General features: G+C 42.4%; 1 protein-coding gene across 1 annotated transcript in view; it reads left to right on the forward strand.

Moving 5' to 3' along the window:
• ELP2 (elongator acetyltransferase complex subunit 2) overlaps positions 1-22,275 on the forward strand; it is a 1,608,146-nt gene that overhangs the window by 1,323,067 nt on the left and 262,804 nt on the right. The window contains exon 16 of the mRNA XM_044065497.1: positions 17,507-17,564. Coding sequence (XP_043921432.1) covers positions 17,507-17,564 — 58 coding nt within the window. The remainder of the gene's footprint in view (positions 1-17,506; positions 17,565-22,275) is intronic.

The following is a 22,275-nucleotide window of genomic DNA, read 5'->3' on the forward strand; positions in this document are numbered from 1 at the left end:
AGTGGTTTGGTCTGTGGGCCAGCCTGGCATCTGTTGTGTCCCCCTTCCAGGTGTTGCTCTGCCTTATAAGTCATTTTTTTTACCTTGCTTGTTGTGTAGCTATTTCCATCACCAAGTACCCTCCCTTCCCCATCTGTGTGCATCCACTGTGGTCACCACCTTTTGTGTCACTACCACTCACATCTGTGTTTGTTTGCCTTCCTACTCTATCTTCTTTTCTCCCTCTGCTCCTCCTGCAGTCACTGCTCAGTGTCTTCCTCACCTACGCTTCATCGTCTTATATTACAGTTCATAGTCTACCCCATAAAAATGCCTTAATATTCCAAGACACGCATGCTGATTGGACAGACCAATTACCGTGTACATTGTAAATCAAGCATTCCCCATGAAAAATGTACTGCTTCAAAAATAATTTTCTGCATGATCATAAGCAGAGACTCTAAGTGTTTAAACATTTATTCACTTATTGATACATTACAAAACTATTCAGTGGAATAACTTACTAAAAAAAAACTTATGCATGTTGTTCATACAAGGATTGTCCCCACAAAAGCTCCACTAAGACAAACTCCAGTGCATTTAATAATAACTCATGGAAATAGGTTCCGTATGTCCAGTACCTGCAGTACTTATGTTTTTCAGCAAAAGCTGAACAACAACAAATGATGTGAGATCGATTTGTGACATTATTAGAAAGAACTGGAGAATTTTAACAGCTGATGAGAAAGTCGCTAGTATTGTTGGGGAAACACCTTGCTTTCTTTATTAAAACTGCTTTAACTTGAAAAGACAGTTATGTGCTGGTAATAGGAAAGCAGATGAAGGAGAGACAATATAACAGTAGAAACCTATGCTCGTCGTTCATCTTGAGTTTGTTCAGTTATTACCAAACAACAGGAATTTCAGAATCCCAAATACAGTTTTACATTTAAACCTAAAATCTATGCTGATTGCAGAATGAAACGTGTTATAGTTGGCTACTTGTGACATCTCTGTGTTTTTATGTTGGAAAAACTAACAAGATGCTGAAAGATAGAATAAGCAGATATCTGTATAATATAAGAACTCTTGACATGCCTTGGCAAATCATGTTGCAGAATATAGTGGGCCTTCTTTTTCTTTCTGAGTACTACAATGTGTTTATGACAATAACAGATGGGGGAATATGATTAATCGAACTGAAAGAGCTCAGTTGAAATGGATACTAAAACTACAAGTAGATAAACATCCAGGTTTGAATGTATGCGTACCTTTGAAACCAGCCCTTAGAACATGTAGTGTGAAACACTGATTTGATTGGATAAAGTTTTAGATGAAACTGATTTGATTTGTTAGAATTCTTTTATAATCTTAATGCTTCTTTTCTGTTGTAAGATCTGAGGAAGCATTAGATTAAAGTGAAAGCTCTCATCTTTTATACATTGTTTTTATATTTTGTTGTTTTATGGTTTATTAAAGTATATGATGAGAGCCATAGCAGCTGCACTGGTTTATTTTCTTGTGATCGTTACATTGTTCATATGGTGCTTGCTCTTGTTCGACCATTCTGTTGGCCTCAAAATGTCAGCATGTACAATGCTCAGTGTTTGCACAGTACATTGTTTAGATATACTCAGCAACACAAGAGCCACGTAGGAACAGTAAAGTGCATTTTTGCAGTGACATATTTAGAAAAGTTAAGCATTTATTTTCTTAAATAATGTCATTGTTTAACAGCAATGATTGACTCTTGGATGTAGGTATCACAGGATTTACCCACAGCTGGCTTTGTCTGATCACTTGTGCTTTGCCCTTTTGATAAAACCGTACCAGCCTTTGGATAAATATCATGATATCCACACCCACTTTTGAGTTATTGCTAAAATACAATTACTGAAAAATGTGTAAATGCCTTGATGTTCATCATGTTTCACTGTTGCAGTCATTACAATTGGGTTATCCTGCTGGCAGGCTACCCGCAGTCGGCCTGAATTCCAAAGTCTAGGTCTTCAGTTGCTGTTGCCTCCTCCCTGACGTCAGTGCGCCAGGGAAATAAAAGATGCAGCCGACGCCATTTTCTTCAGTCTTTCTTGCCGCGCGGTGCCCGAAGTAAAAGTAGTTCACAAGTGCTGGTTGGCCAACTCCTGAGATTTTCGTGTTCGAATTTCAGATCCGAAGTCTTCATTAAAAGCTAAGTACCCATTGGGGAAACTTTTTTTCTTGCTCCAGACTGATGTCAGAAAAAGTTAATAATTGTATTTCTTGTGGGAAGCAAATACCTCATAAGAACATTCATTCCTACTATATTCCTTGCCTAGGCCCTGACCACGACGTTACTAATTGTCAGTTCTGTGTTAGATTTAACCAACACACTATTAAGCGTCGGTACGATTTTGCATTTCACTATTTTGGCAGAAGATTTAATTACACAATGTCGTCGGATAGCCGTCAGACTACTGCAATTTACAAGAAACGCAAAGAAAAAGAAAAGGACAAGCATCTGAGGTCCAAAACTGACGACGAGGCTTCTTTTAAGCCAGTCACCGTTTTGCCGGTTTTCAGTGAGATGCTTTCGCAGCCCCTAATGCCTGCTACTTTAGAGCCGCAGGACGCTTCCGACTCCCACGTGGAGCTGACTAGGCCGCTGGAAATTCAAGGTATTGGAACCTCGGAAACTATTCCCGCAGATGGGTCCGGAGCCACTGAGTAGGCATCGACTTCTGAGGGTGTTTTCAGGCTTACACAGTTATATGTAAAAACGACTTCAGCTGCAAAGGCAAAGACTAAAGCACCTTTAAAGACAAAGAAACAAGTACAGCAGCCCCATTAACAGGCCTCCATGCCTAAAAAAAGAGATGCTCAAAATGGCCGAAGACCTAATTACTTTGATCAGGGGTTCCCATCCCCCTCCTGATAAGAGGCCTAGGCAAGAGACAGAATATGAATCTTCTGATCAAGTTTCCATTTCATCTGATTCCTCTTCTGATCAGGAATACTCTCTTCCTCCCTATTAGGATTCTGATGCTGAAGAATCTATCCTTCAGCCTCTCCTCCTGAGGATTATTCTTTTGGGGAAACTCTGCATACCATGAGGGAGCATTTCCACTGGGAGAGCCAAGATTATTCAGAATCTAAGAAAAGGCTCAGAGACTTCCTTTTATTACCTCAGCACAGGCCCCTTGCTATTCCACCTGTGTTAGACATTGTAGATGATGATTTTTCAGAGTCCAGTCTGACTCCTGACTCCTTGCCTCCAGCTCCTGTTAAGCCAGACAGATACTACAGGGTTCCTGATTCACATAAATTTATTTTAAAAAACCCTGCTGCTGACCCAGAAACTATCTCTCAGGGTCCCAAAGTGGTCAAGGCTTCCACTGCAAAAACCCTACCCCCTCTGACAGGGATTCTAGGGCACTGGACAGATGGGGAAAAAAGATTTACACTTCTGCTACCTTGGCTATAAGGGCTCTAAATTGTCAGCTTCATATGCTTAAATATCAGCAATTTATTATGTCACTGCTTAAACAGAAAATGTTGATAAATTCTGAATGTGCAGAAAACAAAGAAATGCAGGATTTATTGCATGCAGCTGAACAAGTTGGAAAACATACTTTGCAATGTGGTTTTGATTCTCTGGAGGCCTCCTGCAGGGCCACTGTTACGGGTTCTGTCATCAGGAGGCATGCTTGGTTAAAGGAACAGAATCTGCCTGATCATGTTAAAGCAAAATTATTAGATGCTCCATTACAGCATGATACCTTGTTTGGTGTTAAAGCAGAGGAGGTGTTGAAGAAAATGGAGGACAAAGCAAAATCTATGCAAACAGTCAAGGATTTCTTACAGGGACAGCCTCCAAGAATTAGCAGACACTGGCCTACAAAGAATTGGTCCTTTTCAGTGTCAGACAGGCCACAAAGGGGCAGATATAGACACCCTAGAGGCAGATCCCAGCCCCAAGGCACATACAGGTCTAAACAATGGGGTGCTTCTACCTCCAAAAGCAGAGAAGACAAATCACAGCCATACAGGAAACAGTCCCAATGACATCCCCCTGTCTGCACCAAGCACGTATCTTCTGGCAGCACCTTTAGGGGGTAAACTAGCACTTTTTTCATCAAAATTGGCACATAATAACCCAGGACAAATGGGTCTTGAACATAATGTCACAAGGCTACAAGTTTCACTTTCATACCCTGCCAAGGGCACATGGTTTGCCAGACCTGCCAAAAAATCAATGGGCAGAGGCACAAAAGCAAGTTTCATCCCTCATGGACATGGGGGCCATTCAGCAAGTACCAGAGCAAGAGCAGGGACAAGGATTTTACTCAACTGTTTTTGGTGCCCAGAAAGGACAAAGCCTGGAGACCAATACTGGACCTATTTATTCTAAACACATATCTGGATATTCCAAAATTCAAAATGTTGACTCTGCAGTAGCTTCTGCCCATGCTGGGCAAGAAGGCTTGGCTTGTGACTTTAGACCTAAAAGAGGCATACCTGCATGTCCCAATCAGACAATCATGCAGAGGATACCTTAGATTCATAGCTGGCTCAATGCACTACCAATTATCTGCACTGCCCTTTGGCTTATCTACTGTGCCCAGGGTCTTCACAAAATGCCTGGCTCCAGTAATTGTATTTTGCAGACAAAGAGGAATACAAATATATCCTTACTTGGATGACTGCCTCATTCAAGCAGAGAACAAGGACATTCTACTACAGCATCTGGCATTTGTAAAAAGATTACTAACATGCCTAGGGTACACAGTAAACGAAAAGAAATCAAAATTAGTACCCTCTCAAGAGATAATATTCCTGGGTGCAAGCTTGAATACAACTGCCCAGATGGCTTATCTCATGCCAGACAAACAAAGGCAACTGATTACTTATTTCAAACTGTTGGCAACAAAGGCCCAGTTATCTACAAGAAAAATTCTGCAGGCTTTGGGCTTCATGGCATCCTGCATTTTGCTAATTCCATATGCAAGACTGCATATGAGGAAACTTCAATGGTATCTAAAAAGTGTTTGGACTCAACATTGCCACAGCCTGGAAACAATAATTACCCTCATTCCCTGCCTGCAACAGGAGTTTCGATGGTGGGCAAAGGCCTGTCACCACAACAAGGGACAGCCATTCACTTTACCCACAGCCAGACAGACATTAACAACAGGTGCATCAGATTATGCCTGGGGGCCCAAATGTCAGGAAGATGTATTTAGGGCACATGGTCCACAAGCCAAATGCATCTACATATCAATCAAAAAGCGATGCTAGCTGTTCAAAATGCCCTGACAGCCTTCAAGGATCAACTTCATCCGGGACAACTACTGATAAAGACGGACAATACCACAGTCATGTGGTACATAAACAAGCAGGGAGGCACTCATTCTTATCCCCCTTGCAGACTAGCCATGATTTTCTGGGACACAGCATTGACTTACCAAGTACATCTGCAGGCACAATTCCTGCCAGGAAAGATAAATACTCTGGCAGACGAACTAAGCAGAAACCTCATGGATCCCCACGAGTGGAAATTGGATCCGCAAGTCTTCAGCATGATAACAAGGAAGTGGGGATGCCCAGACATAGATCTTTTTGCCTCCCCTCACAACTGCCAAATACAGAGATTCTGCACAAGGACTTATCACAAGCAAGCATAGAAAGTAGATGCTCTATCTTTCAGCTGGAAAAACTTAACAGTATATGCCTTTCCTCCACTGCCCCTCTTGCCCAAGGTACTCCTAAAGGTCAGACAAGAGAAGCCAGAAATTATACTGATTGCCCCAGACTGGCCCCGCCAGCACTGGAACCCAATCCTAAGGAACCTGTCTCAATGTCCAGCCTGGACATTACCTCATATTCCTCACTTACTGTCCCAACAAAACAATCAGATCCTGCACAGCCAACTCAAGACCTTAAATCTGGCAGCATGGTGGATAATGTGGTCATTCAAAACACCCCTCTTTCTAAAGTGTGATGGATGTTATTTTGGAGGCCAGGAGGCCTAGTACCAGAAAATCTTATGCTGAAAAATGGAAGAGATTCTGTGTTTGGAACCAGGCACATGGAATTGACACGATTGTACCAAATATTCCTCATATTTTGCGATACTTAACTGAGATGCTGGACAAAGGCCTATCCTTTTCATCAATTAAGATTCATGCCTGCCATTTTAGCTCATTACAATACAGAGCCACCTATTTTTTTCTCATCCTTTACTAAGGCAGTACCTCAGAGGAGCCAAAAACTTAAAGCCTCCAAGAAGATCACCAATGCCTGCATGGGACCTCAATTATGTCTTGGAAAAACTCACCCTGCCTCCTTTTGAGTCAGCCACTGCAGCTGATATAAAATTTTTATCTTGGAAAACAGCTCTGCTCCTAGCAATAACCTCTGCAAGATGAGTCTCAGAGCTACAGGCACTCATGGCTGTGGAACCTTTTATCATTTTCCATCCAGATAGGGTTTCTCTGAGGACAAACCCGACATTTATGCCTAAGGTAGTGTCCAGTGTGGCCCTTAACCAAACTATTCACTTGCCTACCTTTTATCCAAACCCACAGAATAAGGGTGAGAGACTTCTGCATTCTTTGGACATACACAGACAGCTGCGCTTCTACTTGGACAGAACCAAAGCTTTCAGAAAGACTGAGCAATTACTTAGTGGCATATGCTGCAGGACCACAAGGAAAGGCCATCTCAAAACAGACTATTTCAAAGTGGATAGGCCAATGCATTTGTTTCTGCTATTCACAACATGGCATATCAGTGCCTAAGGCCATTAGGCCACATTCAACCAGAGCAGCATCCACTTCAGCAGCCTTCCTCAGAGGAGTACCAACCAAAGACATTTTAGAGGCTGCAACCTGGAGTTCAGTGCACACTTTTACTAAGCACTATCACTTACCACTCTACTCTAAATCCAGGGCAGGCTTTGCCACTGCAGTTCTATAGGGCCTCATAGCCACTCCTAATCCTATTTAGCTCCAGCCTGCCAACCTTAGCTTTGGGATTCAACCCAATTGTAATGACTGCAGCAGTGAAACACGATGAACATAGTACAGTTGTGTACCTACCATAAATGTAGATGTTCGAGTGTATTCACTGTTGCAGTCCAGGTTACCCACCCACCATCCCCCTTCTCTTTGCTGGAACTTATCTGTACTTCTCTATTCTATACAACCTATGTGGTGTATTTGCTTGTAGATGAAGGAATACTTGACTTTGGTGCATGCATTCTTTATTGACATATTTTTAGCCTACCCTTTTGGGGGCACCTGACATCTGGGGCAAGAAAAACTGAAGAAAATGGCGTCTGCTGCATCTTTTATAACCCTGGCGCACTGACGTCAGGGAGGAGGCGACAACAACTGACGCCGTACCTAGACTGTGGAATTCAGGCTGACTGCGGGTAGCCTGCCAGCAAGATAACCCAATTGTAATGACTGCAACAGTGAATACATTCGAACATCTACATTTATGGTAGGTACACAACTGTGTTTTATTTAACAAGAGCACATACCTATGTCCTTAGCCACTTTACAAAACTTTTCTATTATTTAAACCACTTGTGCCCATGTAGACAATGATAATTTTTGCTTTTTTGGCCAGCAAAAACAGTTTAATGACTCATGATGTTTGAGACCCTTGCATCATTGAAGCTGCTATACGTATGGAGCCACATATGGCAAGTATGTCATGTCATTTTCTTGTCTGAGTCTCCATAACTAAACTATGTTTTAAACTAATTTCTGTACTGTGAAAGACCTTCAAAGTTCATGTTTAAGTACTCATTTCTTATTGTTAGAGACAGTGTGAAGAGTACAGAGACAACTTTATGATATGACACTAGAAAAAATGTTTTTGTTCTGCAGTGTATTTGTAACATATCTATATTTTGTTACTCAGTTATCAAAAAGTAATCCTTTTTGTAGTTTGCACTTTCCTCCTTTTCTCACACTTAGAGGCTAAAGTCAGACTCATTTCTGTAAACTCATCGTCTGAGTTTTCCATTAGAGTGTTTAGAAATGTTCACAGAGGTTCAAGGACTGGACTAAAGCCAAACCAGGAGCCATCTTTATGGAGCAGAATACTGAAGGTCTGAGTGTCACCCACGAGAGCTGTTTGGTCAGACAGTGGTGAAGTTTGCTGAGGAGGATTTTCAGAAGACAGTGTCAGCGTGATGATGAAAAATCTCTTGAAAAGCACAAACACAATGGATTATACACAGTGAAGAACTAAGAACATTGTGTATGCTAGGCTGTGCTGATATTCCAGCTGGGATGCAGGTGAGTGGAATCATAAACCCATGATGTGAAGTTGTTCTTTCTCGCCGTTTTGTTCTTACACGTGGGTCCGGAGCCGATCCCTTGGCTCTGAGTCGGCTGCTTTTCAAGCTCAGACTCTCAGAGAAGCTCAAGACCTAGTGGATATCCCATGGTGCTCTACTGTAAATCCCCAGATCTAGTTTGCCACTGCAAAAGATCTACAGCTCGTCGGAGGAAGCTCGGGCCAGTGACTTATTTTTCTATATTTATAGAGAATTTTTGTGGATAACTTTATCTTATATGGTTAAAATAGATGTGATTTTTCTATAGTATTAGGGTTTAGTTAGTTTATTTAGATCTAGTTGAATTTTTGAAGTGTTTTATCTTTAAGGTTTTTCTAGGCCTCTCTTATCTGTTTGGGCATGACAGGGCACTGCCAGCTCTTGTGTGTAACAAGAGAAACTCAGAATCCAAAAACTTGTGCAGGACAAAAATTGACGGCACAGCTCGAACTAAGGAGATACGTTTATTATAAAACACACTTGATGCTCTAAACAAAGTATAGGTTAAGCGCTTTCATCTGCCTTAATACAGACGTCTTCAGCTCTTGTGTGTGCGCGCACTTCTTTCTTCTGTCACATTTAAATAATCTTACATATATATATATATATATATATATATATATATATATATATTTACATATATCCTTTAAAGGCTTAGTTCATAGTTAATAACTATAGTAGTTAATATTTAGATACTTAGATAACTGGTGTGTTGTTACTTCTTTGCCTTAATATTGAGATTCAGGGACCTGAATTTATATTGTTTAAGATGTCAGAAAAACAAAAGTCAGGATTTAAAAGATGTGAGTGTGGTCAAAAAATGTCTGTTACAGACAACCACTCCACCTGCGTGTACTGTTTGGGTTCTTTTCATTTGCAGGAGGTGTGCTCTATCTGCCACTCCTTTAGCGCCAGGGTTCTTTTGGAAAGACGCAGGAAGCTGGTAGATAGGGGACTCCTGAAGCCTGAATTTCAGGCTACATTGGACAAGGCCGACCTTTCTTCCAAGGCTTTGAAGGGGTCGAAGTCGTCCAAGGGGTCCTCGGAGCCCAAGCCCTCGGCTCCAAGCTCATCTGGTATGGTTCGTTCATCGGCTCCACAGCCCTCAGAGCCATGTATCGATCCTTTACCTCAGAGCCCAGTTGTGGATCCGATATTGGAGACTTCTCAGTCTCCAATTCTTCGATCGGTACCATCTTCGGCTCCTTCGACCCATCCCTTGACACATTCTTCGAGGCTTTCTGATGTGGACCTGGACCGAGTGGTTAAGAGGCTGTTAGAGAACCCGGCCCTGGCCAAAATGCTGTCCACTTCAAGCCACTCTGCTTTGAAGCCTGAAATCCCAGCCATAATTTCGTCTCCTCCTCCTCCGAAGCCAGTCGAGCTCTTGGAGCCGGGGCGGACAGAACTGATGTTGGTAGAGCCCTCGGAGCCAAGGTTTGATCCACCTCCCTCAGCTACATCAATCTTGATCTCTTCGGTTCCGACCGGGGAGTCTCGGGGCCAACAGTCCCTCGCTGGCTCCGGGGTGGAGAGTTGGACTGATACTTCAGTTCCGACCCTTCCCCTTGGAGCTTTGGTGCAGGTGGCTTTGGCTCCGTCCTCTGGATTGGAGCGGGGGGTCTCAGCTCGGGGAGAGCTGCCGGCCTCTTCGGAGCCAACAGACTTCTCGGACCGGGATTCTGGTGCCTTCGATGCTATGAGGAAGGTCATGTCTGCTAAGACCACTACCTCCTCTGATCTTTCTTCCCCTCCCCCTAAAGGGCCTAATTCTACCTCTTCCCCACAGGTCCCTACCAAGCGTCGAGATCCAGGGCGTCAGGTATCCCCATTGGGTGGCCCCTCCTCTACAGGGACTTCACCGGACGCTCCCACCAATGAAGTACCTAGGAAGAGACTGTGCAAGAGGAGGCACTTGGATTCACCACAGGAATCCCTGACATCAGATACCGACTTGGAGGAATCAGAAGGGTTCCCACGATCCCCCTCAGAGGATGTCTCATTTGCAGACATATTGGAGATCTTAAGACAGAGGGGTGATTGGCAGTCCCTTGCCCCTACTGAGGACGAGTCGGTACTCCTTAAGGCCTTTGGGTCTCAACCATCCACCTCCTGGGTTACCCCGCCCTTCGATGAATTGATGGATCTGGTTGCTCGAAGAGTGTGGGAGTCCCCTGATTCAGTGGACCTGGTCCCTCGGAGGCCCAACAAGTTTATTACTTCCTGTACTGACAAGGCCTTTCTTACCAAGGAAGTCCCGGTTGATGCCATAGTGGTGGCGGCAGCCACCAAGAAAAAGATGTCGGAAACCTCTTCTTCTGTCATAGGGATTCTAGGATGATGGACAGGTATGGGAAATGCATATTTAGTTCTGCGGCATTTTCCATGAGATCGCTCAACTACCTGACCCATTTTACCCGCCTTCAACGAGATCTCCTTAAAGAGCTGGGAGATACTCTACAGGGTAACACAGCTGATGCAGTTTCTGAGAAGGTGACTGCACAACTCAACACCCTCAATTCTATAGTAAACTCATCCATGCGACTCATTTCTTATGCTGCCGATGGATCGGTAGGGCGGCAGGCTCAGCGATGTCTCTTCGGAGACAGTCCTGGATGTGCCTTTGCTCCTTTGCAGAAGCCTTCAAATCTTCCTTCGTCAATACCCCATTCGATGGTTCCGCCTTGTTCGGGCCCAAAGTTAAGGAGACGCTTACTAGGTGTGAACAAGAAGGAAAGACTGTCTGCTGTAGGAGTCCGTTTTTCCACTCCAACTAGACCGTACCCCAAAGGGCAACGAGTGGAAAAATGCGGTTCCGAAAACCTCAAGGAGCTTTCCAAAACACACCTACGGATACCCCCTCTAAGGGCAGAGGAGGGGGCAAAAAATGGAAGACGCCGTCCAAATGGCAGAGGCGGTCCGCAAAACCAGGGCGACAGGGAGCAGTTCTCTGGTAAGCTCTATCAGTGTTCCTGAAAGGAAGCCCGGCTGTCCTTCTCTGGAGGCAGTCGGGGGTCGCTTGGCTTTATACCCAAATGCCTGGCTAAACATTACAACGAATTCTTGGGTAAAAAGCATCATTGCCAGAGGTTATTACATTCCCTTTACAAAACTCCCCCCCATGTGTACAAGGATTCCAGACGTTCCACCCAGTCTGAGAAAGCTAGCAGCCATAGAAATCCAAAACCTGCTAGACAAGTGAGTCATCCAGCCAGTCCCGGTGGACCAGATAGGATCCGGAACTTACTCAAGGTTCTTTTTAGTTCCAAAGAAAACAGGGGACTGGAGGCCCATACTAGACCTCAGCAAACTCAACACCTTCGTCAAGAAGAAAAAGTTCTGGATGGTCACGATTCAATTGATTCTTCCGTTCTTAGAAACGGATGATTGGATGTGCTCTATAGATCTCAAGGATGCTTGCTACCACATCAAAATGGACAGATCATCCAGAGATCATCTGCATTTCTGGCTAGGGGCCAGTCATTACCAATTCAGAGCCCTGCCCTTTGGTCTCACCACAGCCCCCAGAGTGTTCACCAAATGTATGGCAGTGGTCACGGCTCACCTGAGATGTTTAGGATTCCGGGTGTGTCCATATCTGGATGACTGGCTCCTCACCGCCACCTCCAGGCATCAACTAATCCAAGCAAGAAGACCACACTATCAACCTTTGTTCCCAGTTGGGCAAAACCTTAAACTTCGAAAAATCTGCGTTATCGCCCTTGCAGCGTATTACCTTTATAGGAGCAAAGCTAGACACGATCAATTCAAGGATCAGGTTGCCTCAAGCAAGAATCGTATCTCTAAAAAGTCAATTGTCCAGTCTGTTGACCCAAAACAAAGCTCCTGCATCCCAGATACTGCAGCTATTAAGCACAATGGCAGCCACACTGATAGCAGTCCCGTTGGGGCGCATGCACATGCGAATACTCCAGTGGCTACTCTTTGCACAATGGTCTTACCAACGACTGCCCATGTCACACGAGATTCTGTTAACAAATCTTTGCAAGAAGGATCTCAATTGGTGGTTAAACAGCAACCAATTAGTAGTCGGACGTCCCTTTGTTCTTCCCCAACCCACAGCCACAGTGACCACGGATGCTTCCCTGATAGGGTGGGGGGGGGGGGCTATTTCAGGGCAAGACTGTCCAAGGTACTTGATCAAGCATGGAATCACATTTGCATATAAATGTCCTGGAGCTGAGAGCGGTGTTCCTGGCATTGCAACACTTTCACGACTGTCTTCCGCCAGGTACAATTGCTATTCAGACAGACAACGTCGGTAGTCTGGTACATCAACAAGCAAGGGGGAACCAGATTGTATCCCTTATGCCGAGAGGCCTTAAGAATTTGGCAATGGGCTGTATCCACCAGACACTTTCTAGTAGCAACGCACATCCCGGGGTCATACAACGTGATAGCGGACAAGCTGAGCAGGGCCATACTGTTGCCTCACGAGTGGTCCCTCAAACAACAGGTGGCGGACATGATTTTCCACAGATGGGGCCAGCCTTGTTGTGATCTATTTGCATCTCCGATGAATGCCAAATGCAGCAGCTACTTTGCCCTTTATACCCCACTGGGGAGCAACCCGAGGGACGCGCTCGTACACGAATGGCCCCTGGGCCTCCTATATGCCTTCCCGCCAATTCCCCTAATCCCGAAATTCATACAGAAAGCCAAAAGTCTGGGAAGGACTGTGATTTTTATAGCCCCATCTTGGCCTCGTCAGATTTGGTTCCCCTTCCTGCAGAAGTATCGAGTGGAAGTGCCATGGATCCTGGACCCAGTGCCAGATCTTCTGACTCATTCGTCAGGAGTTCTTCATCCCTCTCTCATCTCCCTAAAACTGACAGCTTGGCTGCTCCAATTCCCATATTAGCCAGGTCTCAAAATTTGTCTCCCGCGGTCCAACATATTGTAGTTTCCTCTCATAAACTGTCTACCAGGAAGCTGTATAATAGCAAATGGAAACGATTTGTTCACTGGGCTTCTCATCATGACATTGACCCTTATGTGGCACCTATTCATACCATCTTAGAGTTCTTGTCTTCTTTGTTCCATGATTGTGCAGCAGCTGCCACCATTAGAGTTCAGTTGGCTGCTATTTCCAATTTCCATGTAGGGTTTAACGGGTCTAACATCATGTCCCATAGACTATGTAAGGCCTTCTTGAAAGGGACTCACCATCTCAGACCACCTATCAGACACCCTGTCTCTCCCTGGAATTTGAATCTTGTTTTATCGCAGTTAATGCTTGCCCCCTTCGAACCCGCCTCATCATGTCGCTTAAAGTTTCTGTCTTGGAAAACTATATTTTGGTAGCCATTACATCTGCACGTAGGGTCTCCGAACTTCAAGCCTTATCCTCCAAGCCCCCATATTTGATTTTTCACCCTGATAGGGTGTCTCTCAGGACTAACCCTACCTTTCTCCCCATGGTCTGTTCAGAAACTAACTTAAATCAGTCCATTGAGCTTAGACACCATACCAACAGACTGGAATATATGTTACACAAGCTTGATGTACACAGACAATTGAGATTCTACTTGGATAGAACGAAAGACTTCAGCCAATCGGATCAACTCTTTGTCTCTTACGCAGAGAATAAGAAAGTTTCTGCAGTATCAAAAATCACATTATCCAAGTGGCTTTCTGACTGCATTAAATTCATTTATTCCTCCACTAATCAGCCATTACCAACTGACGTTAAAGCCCATTCTACCCGGGCTGTTTCTGCGTCATTAGCTTATGCAGCTCGTTTACCCTTGGATATCATCTGTGCAGCTGCTATGTGGTCAAAACCTCACACGTTTATCACTCATTACAAAGTGGACAGGACCTCCAGGGACAGGGCTTCCTTTGGTTCCACTGTGCTCAGGAATGTTCTCATGTGAGCCACCCAGGATTAGGGTGCTTGGAACGCTACCCATGTGTAAGAACAAAACGGCGAGATAGAACAACTTCACATAAAGAAGTTATGTCCTTACCATAACGTTCCATGTGAGTTGTTCATCTCACCTTTTTGTTCTTACATTCCCGCCCACCTTACCCCTCCTGTTGAGAAAGATGGTTGCCTTGGTGGATTGGTCGGGTTTTGTCAGCCTGTCTTCTTGGACAGACTGTTTCTTCCTTCTACAAACATATAGCTACCTAGATAGGTAGGCACTGTAGTTCTCTTTCTTCCTGTAGGCTATCTTTGGTTGCAGCATACTAGATCTGGGGATATACAGTAGAGCATCATGGGATATACACTAGGTCTCAAGCTTCTCTGAGAGTCTGAGCTTGGAAAGCAGCCGACTCGGAACCGAGAGATCAGCTCCGAACCCACATGTAAGAACAAAAAGGTGAGATGAACAACTCACATGGAACGTTATGGTAAGGACATAACTTCTTTTTTGGCCTGTTACTGCTGATTTGCACCATGCTTACTGACTACCGAGGAGAAGGATGACAAACATAAGGAAAAATTCCAAACCACCATCTCTGGCTTCCTACCAGTATCTGATTCTGATTCTCCTTACTGTCTGATACAAAAGGGATGAAGTTCTTTCCTAAGGCACTTCTTCCTGATTAGGGAAGACCCACCCATGGATTGCTGAGATATACCTGCATAGAGAGAATGGAGGGTAAGGATGGGTCACTGGGATATTGGTAGGGCTGGATGCTGAGGAAGTTGAGGGAAAAATAGAGATGTAGAAAGAGTGTACAAAGAGAGATTATATGACCTTGATATGTATGCTTCAAAAGAGATGAGGGAGAGTGGTTGTAGGGGCAGTTTGTTTTACTGGATGTTCTTCAGTGGTAATTATCATAACATCTAATTACACTAGCTGCTTTTATGCTTTGTCAGGGAAAGCTACATCCCTCTTTATTCCTTGAAACAGTTTTCCACTGATAGGCAAGAAAGATGTGGAAGGATTTAAGGAGGTGAATACCTCCCCCCCTTTTTTTTTACATGCATTCCAAAAACAGTAGTATTACTTAGTAACTTTGTGGTATGCCTATGCAGTAATAGTATTCCTAAAACACATGCAGATTAGTTTTATCTGCTTGATGAAGTGTACTTATTCTTTGACATAACAAAAAATATTCACTTAACATAAGTTGACACATTTATTATATACTTGCTTTCAGAAAGAAAGAAAGATGTTTAAAAACATGGTCAAACCGTCTGCAATTTCAGTGTTGGGGCATTTTTCAGACATTTATAGATATGATCAGGTGTCCGTGCAATATATTGTCAGAAATAATGGTAGAATTCAAGAATACTTGGGGCAGGTGTAAGAATGAGTTAAGATTACTTTGTTTACTGATTATATAGAGTCAGCAGCTGAATCATTTGGTAAGATGTCAACAGAATGGACAAAATGACAATACCAAAAGCAAAAATTCCTGCTAGTTTGCTGTTTGGGTTGCACAGCACTTGAAACTGAGAAGTATAATAATGATACTTAATCCATTTTCTTCAAAAATACCTACTTATTGACAATTTTATGTATTTGTTTAATTCATTTGTCAGTTAATTCATTACGTTTGCTAGCCAGGATTGTGGGCTGATCTCATGTAGACTAATTCCAGTCAATGCCTAATAAAGACATTACTTACATAGACATTAAATTAGACAGATACAGTTCCACATACAGATATGCAATTAGATGCATTATAAAAAGTTTAGAGAGACAGCTGGATTATAGTTTCCTGTGTATGTGTGCTGACAAAGGTAAGTTTGCTCACTTATTTTCGTTGAATGCACACTGACAAAGTAATTATAATAGACTCCCTCTTATCCGGTCTCGCTTTAACTGGACTCCGCTTTAACCAGCTACGTTGCCCTAGCAACAGACAACATACAAGGACAATACTTCTGCTCGTACTTCAGAACATCTTGACTTATGGTTTTAATCTTAAAACGTTGATATGTTGAAACAAAAATGGACTTGCAATATATAAAATAAAAACTGCAAGTCCATTTTTGTTTCAATATGTATTTTAACATTTCATCATTAAAAACATGCAGTACAGTAAACCAAGATGTTCAGGTTAAAGTGAGACTGGATAAGAGTGACTTACTGTACCACGCACACACACCAGCATGGATATAAACACTCATGCTCATAATTTAAATTAGCCATGAAAGAGAAGGGTAAGTGTGTGTTTGTGTGTGTGTGAGATTTAAAGTACAGTAACTTTTATTCCATCAAATGTTGTTAGTTGCTCAGGCTCCTAAAGCTGTCTGACCCATTTATACCAGCTTGATTCTTCCCATTGTTAAGGGCTAGGGAATTTATAATGCAGCAGAGATGTGAATCAGAGATGAATGCCTTCACCTTTGTGGTTTAGCTGGTTGTCTTATTGCCTTCCCTACCCTAGAAGAAACAAGGTGCAATGATACAGATACCAGGTTCACTTTTGCAGCATGGTGTCATAGGAATGTGCTGTGTCTGTTCTGTTGAACCAAGAATGTAGACATCTTCCTAATTTTCACAGAAGACATGCTAGAGGAGGCTTTTTGGCTGGTTCAGCTTATTCCCTGGACAACTCTTCTGACAATTTACTGTATACTCATTCCTAAACCTAGACCATAAAAGAAAGATACAAATTATGTGCATCCATGCCATCAGACTAGCTAAGTAGGTTTTAGTATTTTATGTAATGGCTTTTCTCTGTAGTACTTGTTAGCAGCATTATTTCCATTTTCCTATATTTTACATGTACTTCAGCACAGGTTAGACTGATTTAGGTCAATAATTTATTGTTATGGTCTTTGAGCCACTACTTTGGTAACAGAGTTAGCTGATAGTACTGTGCCTATTGAGCAGCAGTCTGCATATGCTTGTGACTAATGAAAATTACTGATTTTTCAACTAAATAAATAAATCCTTAATAAATATTTAAATATAACATACATACTTAATTTTAATCTGTTTTACAACCTAGAAATGGTATTCTGTATGCTTTTTCTGATTAAACAGCCATTTGTTTATCCAGCCTGAGGTCCGGTCCCAGCAAGACTGTACATGAATGTGATGTTAATGCACCCTGTCTCATTTTGTTATGTTTACTTCATAATCCGTACTACATATGAGATTGGGAGTGAATAGAGTTTATAGTTTATTTGCATCTGTAAAGCTTTGTGTATGAGACAGGGGATTGGTTGGAGTTTGTGGATTATTTACGTATGTTGTCTTGCAGAGCCACCTACAGAAGATCATCTTTTACAGAATACCCTTTGGCCTGAAGTTCAGAAACTGTAAGTAGCCTTTTTTGTTTGCTTGTTTGTCTTATTTAAGTGTAGAGCTAAACTGCATGTAGTGCTGTCTATCTGCTTTTACGTAGGTACGCCAGCAAGCATACACTTTGTCCTCTATATCATACAACCTTTCAGCTGGGGGGGGTAGCAAGAAACAAATCAAATATGCTTAAAATAAAAAAGTTAATTGTTTTTTTCTCTTAGTCTGCCCTGTAAGAATGCCATCCCACAAATTGTCTCACATGAAGAAAGGCCTTCAGCGTGGGACTTTGATGGCATATTCTTCATTAATCAAAACCTAATTTTGTTGAACAAACATGCAGTTGTTAGAACCTGAGCAACTATGAATTCACTATATGCTTTAGCTGTGACCAGAAATACAATATCTGCATTCAGAGCAGATACTTGGGGACCTGATAAACCAGGTCATTCTTTAACTGGATTAAGGTAAGGGAGGGTAGCAGCAAAACACTGAAAAATCATTAGATCACTGTTGCAGTAGCCTAAGCTGTATGGAACATTCTGCCAAGTTTTGGACCAGATGACGAGCTTCCAAAGCTATAGGCTACCTTCTATATGCATTAGCCACATACATCTCTAACTGTACACATGTTGTATCATATTTTCCATCTGTTTCTCATAAAACCATGGCTTTCTGACAAATCACTGGCAAGTCATTGAGGACTGAAGTCAGAAAATAATGGCAAACATTTGAGTTTCAGACTTCATATCCTTCAGAAAATTCATGTTAATGTAAAACCTGTTATTCTGTCAACTTTCTAAGTTTGTAAGAGCAATATTTAGAAAGTGTCCCAGTTTTTGGGCCTTTGTCCCCCCATTATTTGTGACTTTGTCCAGATTTCTTGCTCTAAGAGGTTGAGATCTATGCCTAGCCACTGTACAGCTTGAGAAGAACAGTATAAAATCAGTGGCTAGGGTGCCAAAACTAAAGAATCTTCTTGCTGTCAAAGTCACTGTTGAAGTTATCGGTGGTTGGCTAGTGCTTCACCAATTTTGTGCAGATAAAGTACCCTGTTTGTGGAATACCTTCCACGTTATAATTTTTTGTGAAGAAAAGTTATGCTTTTCTGTCAAAAATATTCACTAAACACTAAAACTGGCATTCTTAGTAGAGTGGTTGTCTCTAAACATTTATCACAAATCTGACGTTTTCTGATCATGGTTCCCTCTGGGTAACCATTTTTGTAAGAAAAAGTTTTATTGATCAAAACATCAAAACTTGTGACTAGGGGCTAGGGCTTATGGTTTCATTTTTTTTTTTCAAAATATATTTTTCCTAGAAAGGAGAGGCAAGAAAAGCAATTTACATGGGAACAATGGGACAATATCTGTATGGTTCCCAAGTATGCAAAACAGTCCACAAGGTCTAGGATTCTTGCTTGGAAGTGTTTACATAGGTATTTTTCTACCCCAAGCAGACTTCAACAAAATTTTCCTCTAATGGCAAATGTTGGAGATGAGTTGTGGAAGAAAAAAGGTAACTGGGAACAATGTTTTTGGGAAATGTAATGAGCTGTGAGATTTTAAAAATTCCTTGCAGAATACTCTTTCAAAAGTAATGGGGGAGCAAATGGCTATAACTAAGAAAATGATTATTTTGAGCTGGGAACACAGTAAGGCCATATTAAGTGTAGTTCTACTGACTGCCAGAAAAAGCAGTTACTAGAAAGTGGAAAAAAATCTAAGTCAACTGTATCTGAAATATTGAATATTAGAAAAAAGATAAAAGAACTGGAAATGAGATCTGTAGAAAAGGAAGGAGCAAATTACATAGAAATAAATGAACATTGTGGGAGCCATACATATCAAAATAATGTTCTGGAGGAGGAGGAGTGAGGTTTAAGGCAAGGTAGAAATTGAACCACTTATATAATGTTGGACTAAATGAAAGTTATTGTAGATAAAGAAAACTTGTGTAATGTATAAGGTATGTAAATGAAAAATGCTAAAATGTTTTTTCTTTTTTTATAATGTATGTGTGCCTGCGTCTTAAGTGATAATTTAATAAAGGTGTTTAAAAAATATATATTTTCCCTGTCAGTTTATTTCACCAACTAGCCTAAGCTCTAGTATTCGCTTGTCAGACAGACACCTTTTTTGACAGACAGATGGTTCTGAGTCCTAGTGGGATTCCCTTATAATTTGTCTTTTTTGTGTGTGTGTGAGGGAAAGTGTTACTTTTCTGTCACAAAAAGTGTTGTTAGGGACTGGGACAGATGTGTTTGGTGGTTACCACTATTTTACTATAGAAGTTTTTTTTCCCAGTCAGCAATAAGACTGTCTCTTCAGGGCTCTGTTAATGGCTTGACAGACATGTTTTACAGCAAGGACATAGCTCTGGGTCCTGATAATACAATTGCTCCTTCCTTCAGCAGCAAGAAGAAAAAAAGTTACTTGGGGAAATGCTTCAGTCTTGACTCCAGCTTACCATTCATCTTTACCACTGACTGGTTACTCCACAATGGCCATCTGTTGTTCCACAGACTGCTCATCACGTTCTCTTGGTCCCTGTAGTGCTATTTCATAGGAAGCCACTAAAGACCAGAAGGCAAGCTGCTTAGATGCCCTTGTCAGGTAAGGGAGAACACTATTGGCTGGCATCAGGAAAAAGACTGGGTGATCCTCCTTTGCTAAGGTGTTCTGAGGAGCTTCATTCCCAGGGAGAGGAACATCCTGTAAGATACTTTTTTTACTGGTGGAGGTCTCCTAGAAAAAGGAAAGCATAAGTTTAGACCTCTATGTTCTCCTAAGGCAGATAAGGAAGATTGCCTCAATTTTAGTAAAGGTTTATTTAAAGCCTTTCAGTCCTTAAATGCTGAGGCTTCTCCTCATTTAAACAGGACTTGTTTCAGTTGGAGCAGTAGTAGTACCAGAATTCCTGCAAAGATGTTAGTTCCCCCCCCCCTTTTCCCGTACACCTCAGTGTTAGCTGTGCTATCATTGTTGATTGTTGATAGTTCCCTTTCTCCACCTCCCCCTTTTCTCATTCTAAAAAAAAAAGAGAGAGAGCGCTTTTATACTTTTCTCACTATTCTGCTTTTTTTTCTGTTGTAGTGGATAGTGTAGTGTTTGCTTCCTGTTTGTTCGCTCATTATGGCTGACAAACTTAAAGGGCCTGATGGTTTTAAAAAGTGTCAAAAGCATGGCCACAAAATCCCCTTATGGACACTCATCTTTTATGCATTTTTTTGCTTAGGGGCCATTCATCTTCAAGAGGACTGCAGCATTTCCCATGGCTTTAGTCACAGAGCTCTCATTGAGAGAAAAATAAATTCATCTTAAAGGGCTTAATTCCATCACCCTTTGGGGAAAACCATATCTGTTGCTAAGAGTAAATCTGATATTTATTCCCCTTTCTCTGCTTTGTCCTTTGGAGATATCAAAAAAGAAAAGCTTGTCTGTTCCATCTTCCCCCTTGGAACCGACTTACAAAAAGCATAGAACATCAGCTCCACTAAGCACCTCAGATCTGATGAAAAGTTTATCTAAATCTACGGTGCCGGAGAAGATTTTACCGGTACCAAAAACTGTTATGGATCCTAAAACTCTGACCAGAATTTCTACACAACATGAAAATCCAGGACATTTTATCTTTGACGCCGACAACTTGTGGCACAGACAACTCAACTGCCTGATTTGCCAAAGGTGGTCTATTTGCCTTCTGTTGATCCTTTTACTGGCGAATTGCCCAAGGTCATCTTACACATACTGAAATCTCCTTCTCAAACCTCTGTCCATTCCACCGAAAGTCTCACAGAGTTTGATGTAGAGAGACTAGTGAATAAGATTCTGTTGGCGAGATGACTTATAGGACTCCCCTTGGCTCTAACCCCTTTGGGTCTCAGAACCGATTCAGTTTCTACCCCTATTGTTACTCCTCCTCTTAGAGATGTCGGCTCTGAGCATTCTGGCACTGACTATATCTCTTCCGGAGATATCTCTCCCTTTGGAACCGATTATTTCCTTGAGTTCTTTGGCCCTGTCGGATCCAGAGACATCTTAGGGCTGCATCTGCCTTGTCTGTTCCGGGGGAGCCAGGGTTGATTCCATTTTTTTTGGAGCTATCTCTGTGGCTTGGAGCCTCAGCACAGTGTAGCTCGGCATTGGCTTTTGCTTCAGGGGCTGTGTCTCATCAGAGCAAGGAGTGACCACGATTCCAAGGCAGTCTTTCTCAGTTCTGGGCTCCCTTCCTATTTCATGGAAGCCATCCTTCAAGGCAATGGAGAGGGCTTTGTCAACAATGGTCTTTCAGTCGGTTTCATCCTATTCTGAGAACATTCCACCCTCATGCTCTCTTATTTCACTTATTTCTCCACTGGGGCAACAATTCCCTAATCTGCAGGACCCACAGAATCATGATCTGTCCTCTTCTGAAATCTCCCAGACCATCCCCCTGAGGAGGTTCCTCAGAAGAAAAAGTACAAGAGAAAGAACTTGGATTCTCCTCAGGAGTCGGTCACAGAGAACACCGATTTTGATGAATGGGAAGGGTCCCCAATGTCACTTCCTGAGGATCCTAGAAATTTTAAAGCAGAGGGGTGACTGGAAGTCCCAAAATCCTTCCTCGGAGGAGTCTGTGTACCTGCAGGCTTTTGTTACTCATCCATCTCCCTCTTGGGTGACTCTGCAGCAGGCATGGAAGGTGCCAGACACCACTGGACCTATTCCTAAGAGACCAGACAAAATTTTG

This window comes from Protopterus annectens, chromosome 3.part0 (assembly GCF_019279795.1).
Source record: "Protopterus annectens isolate FY-2018-M chromosome 3.part0, PAN1.0, whole genome shotgun sequence".
NCBI lineage: Eukaryota > Metazoa > Chordata > Ceratodontiformes > Protopteridae > Protopterus > Protopterus annectens.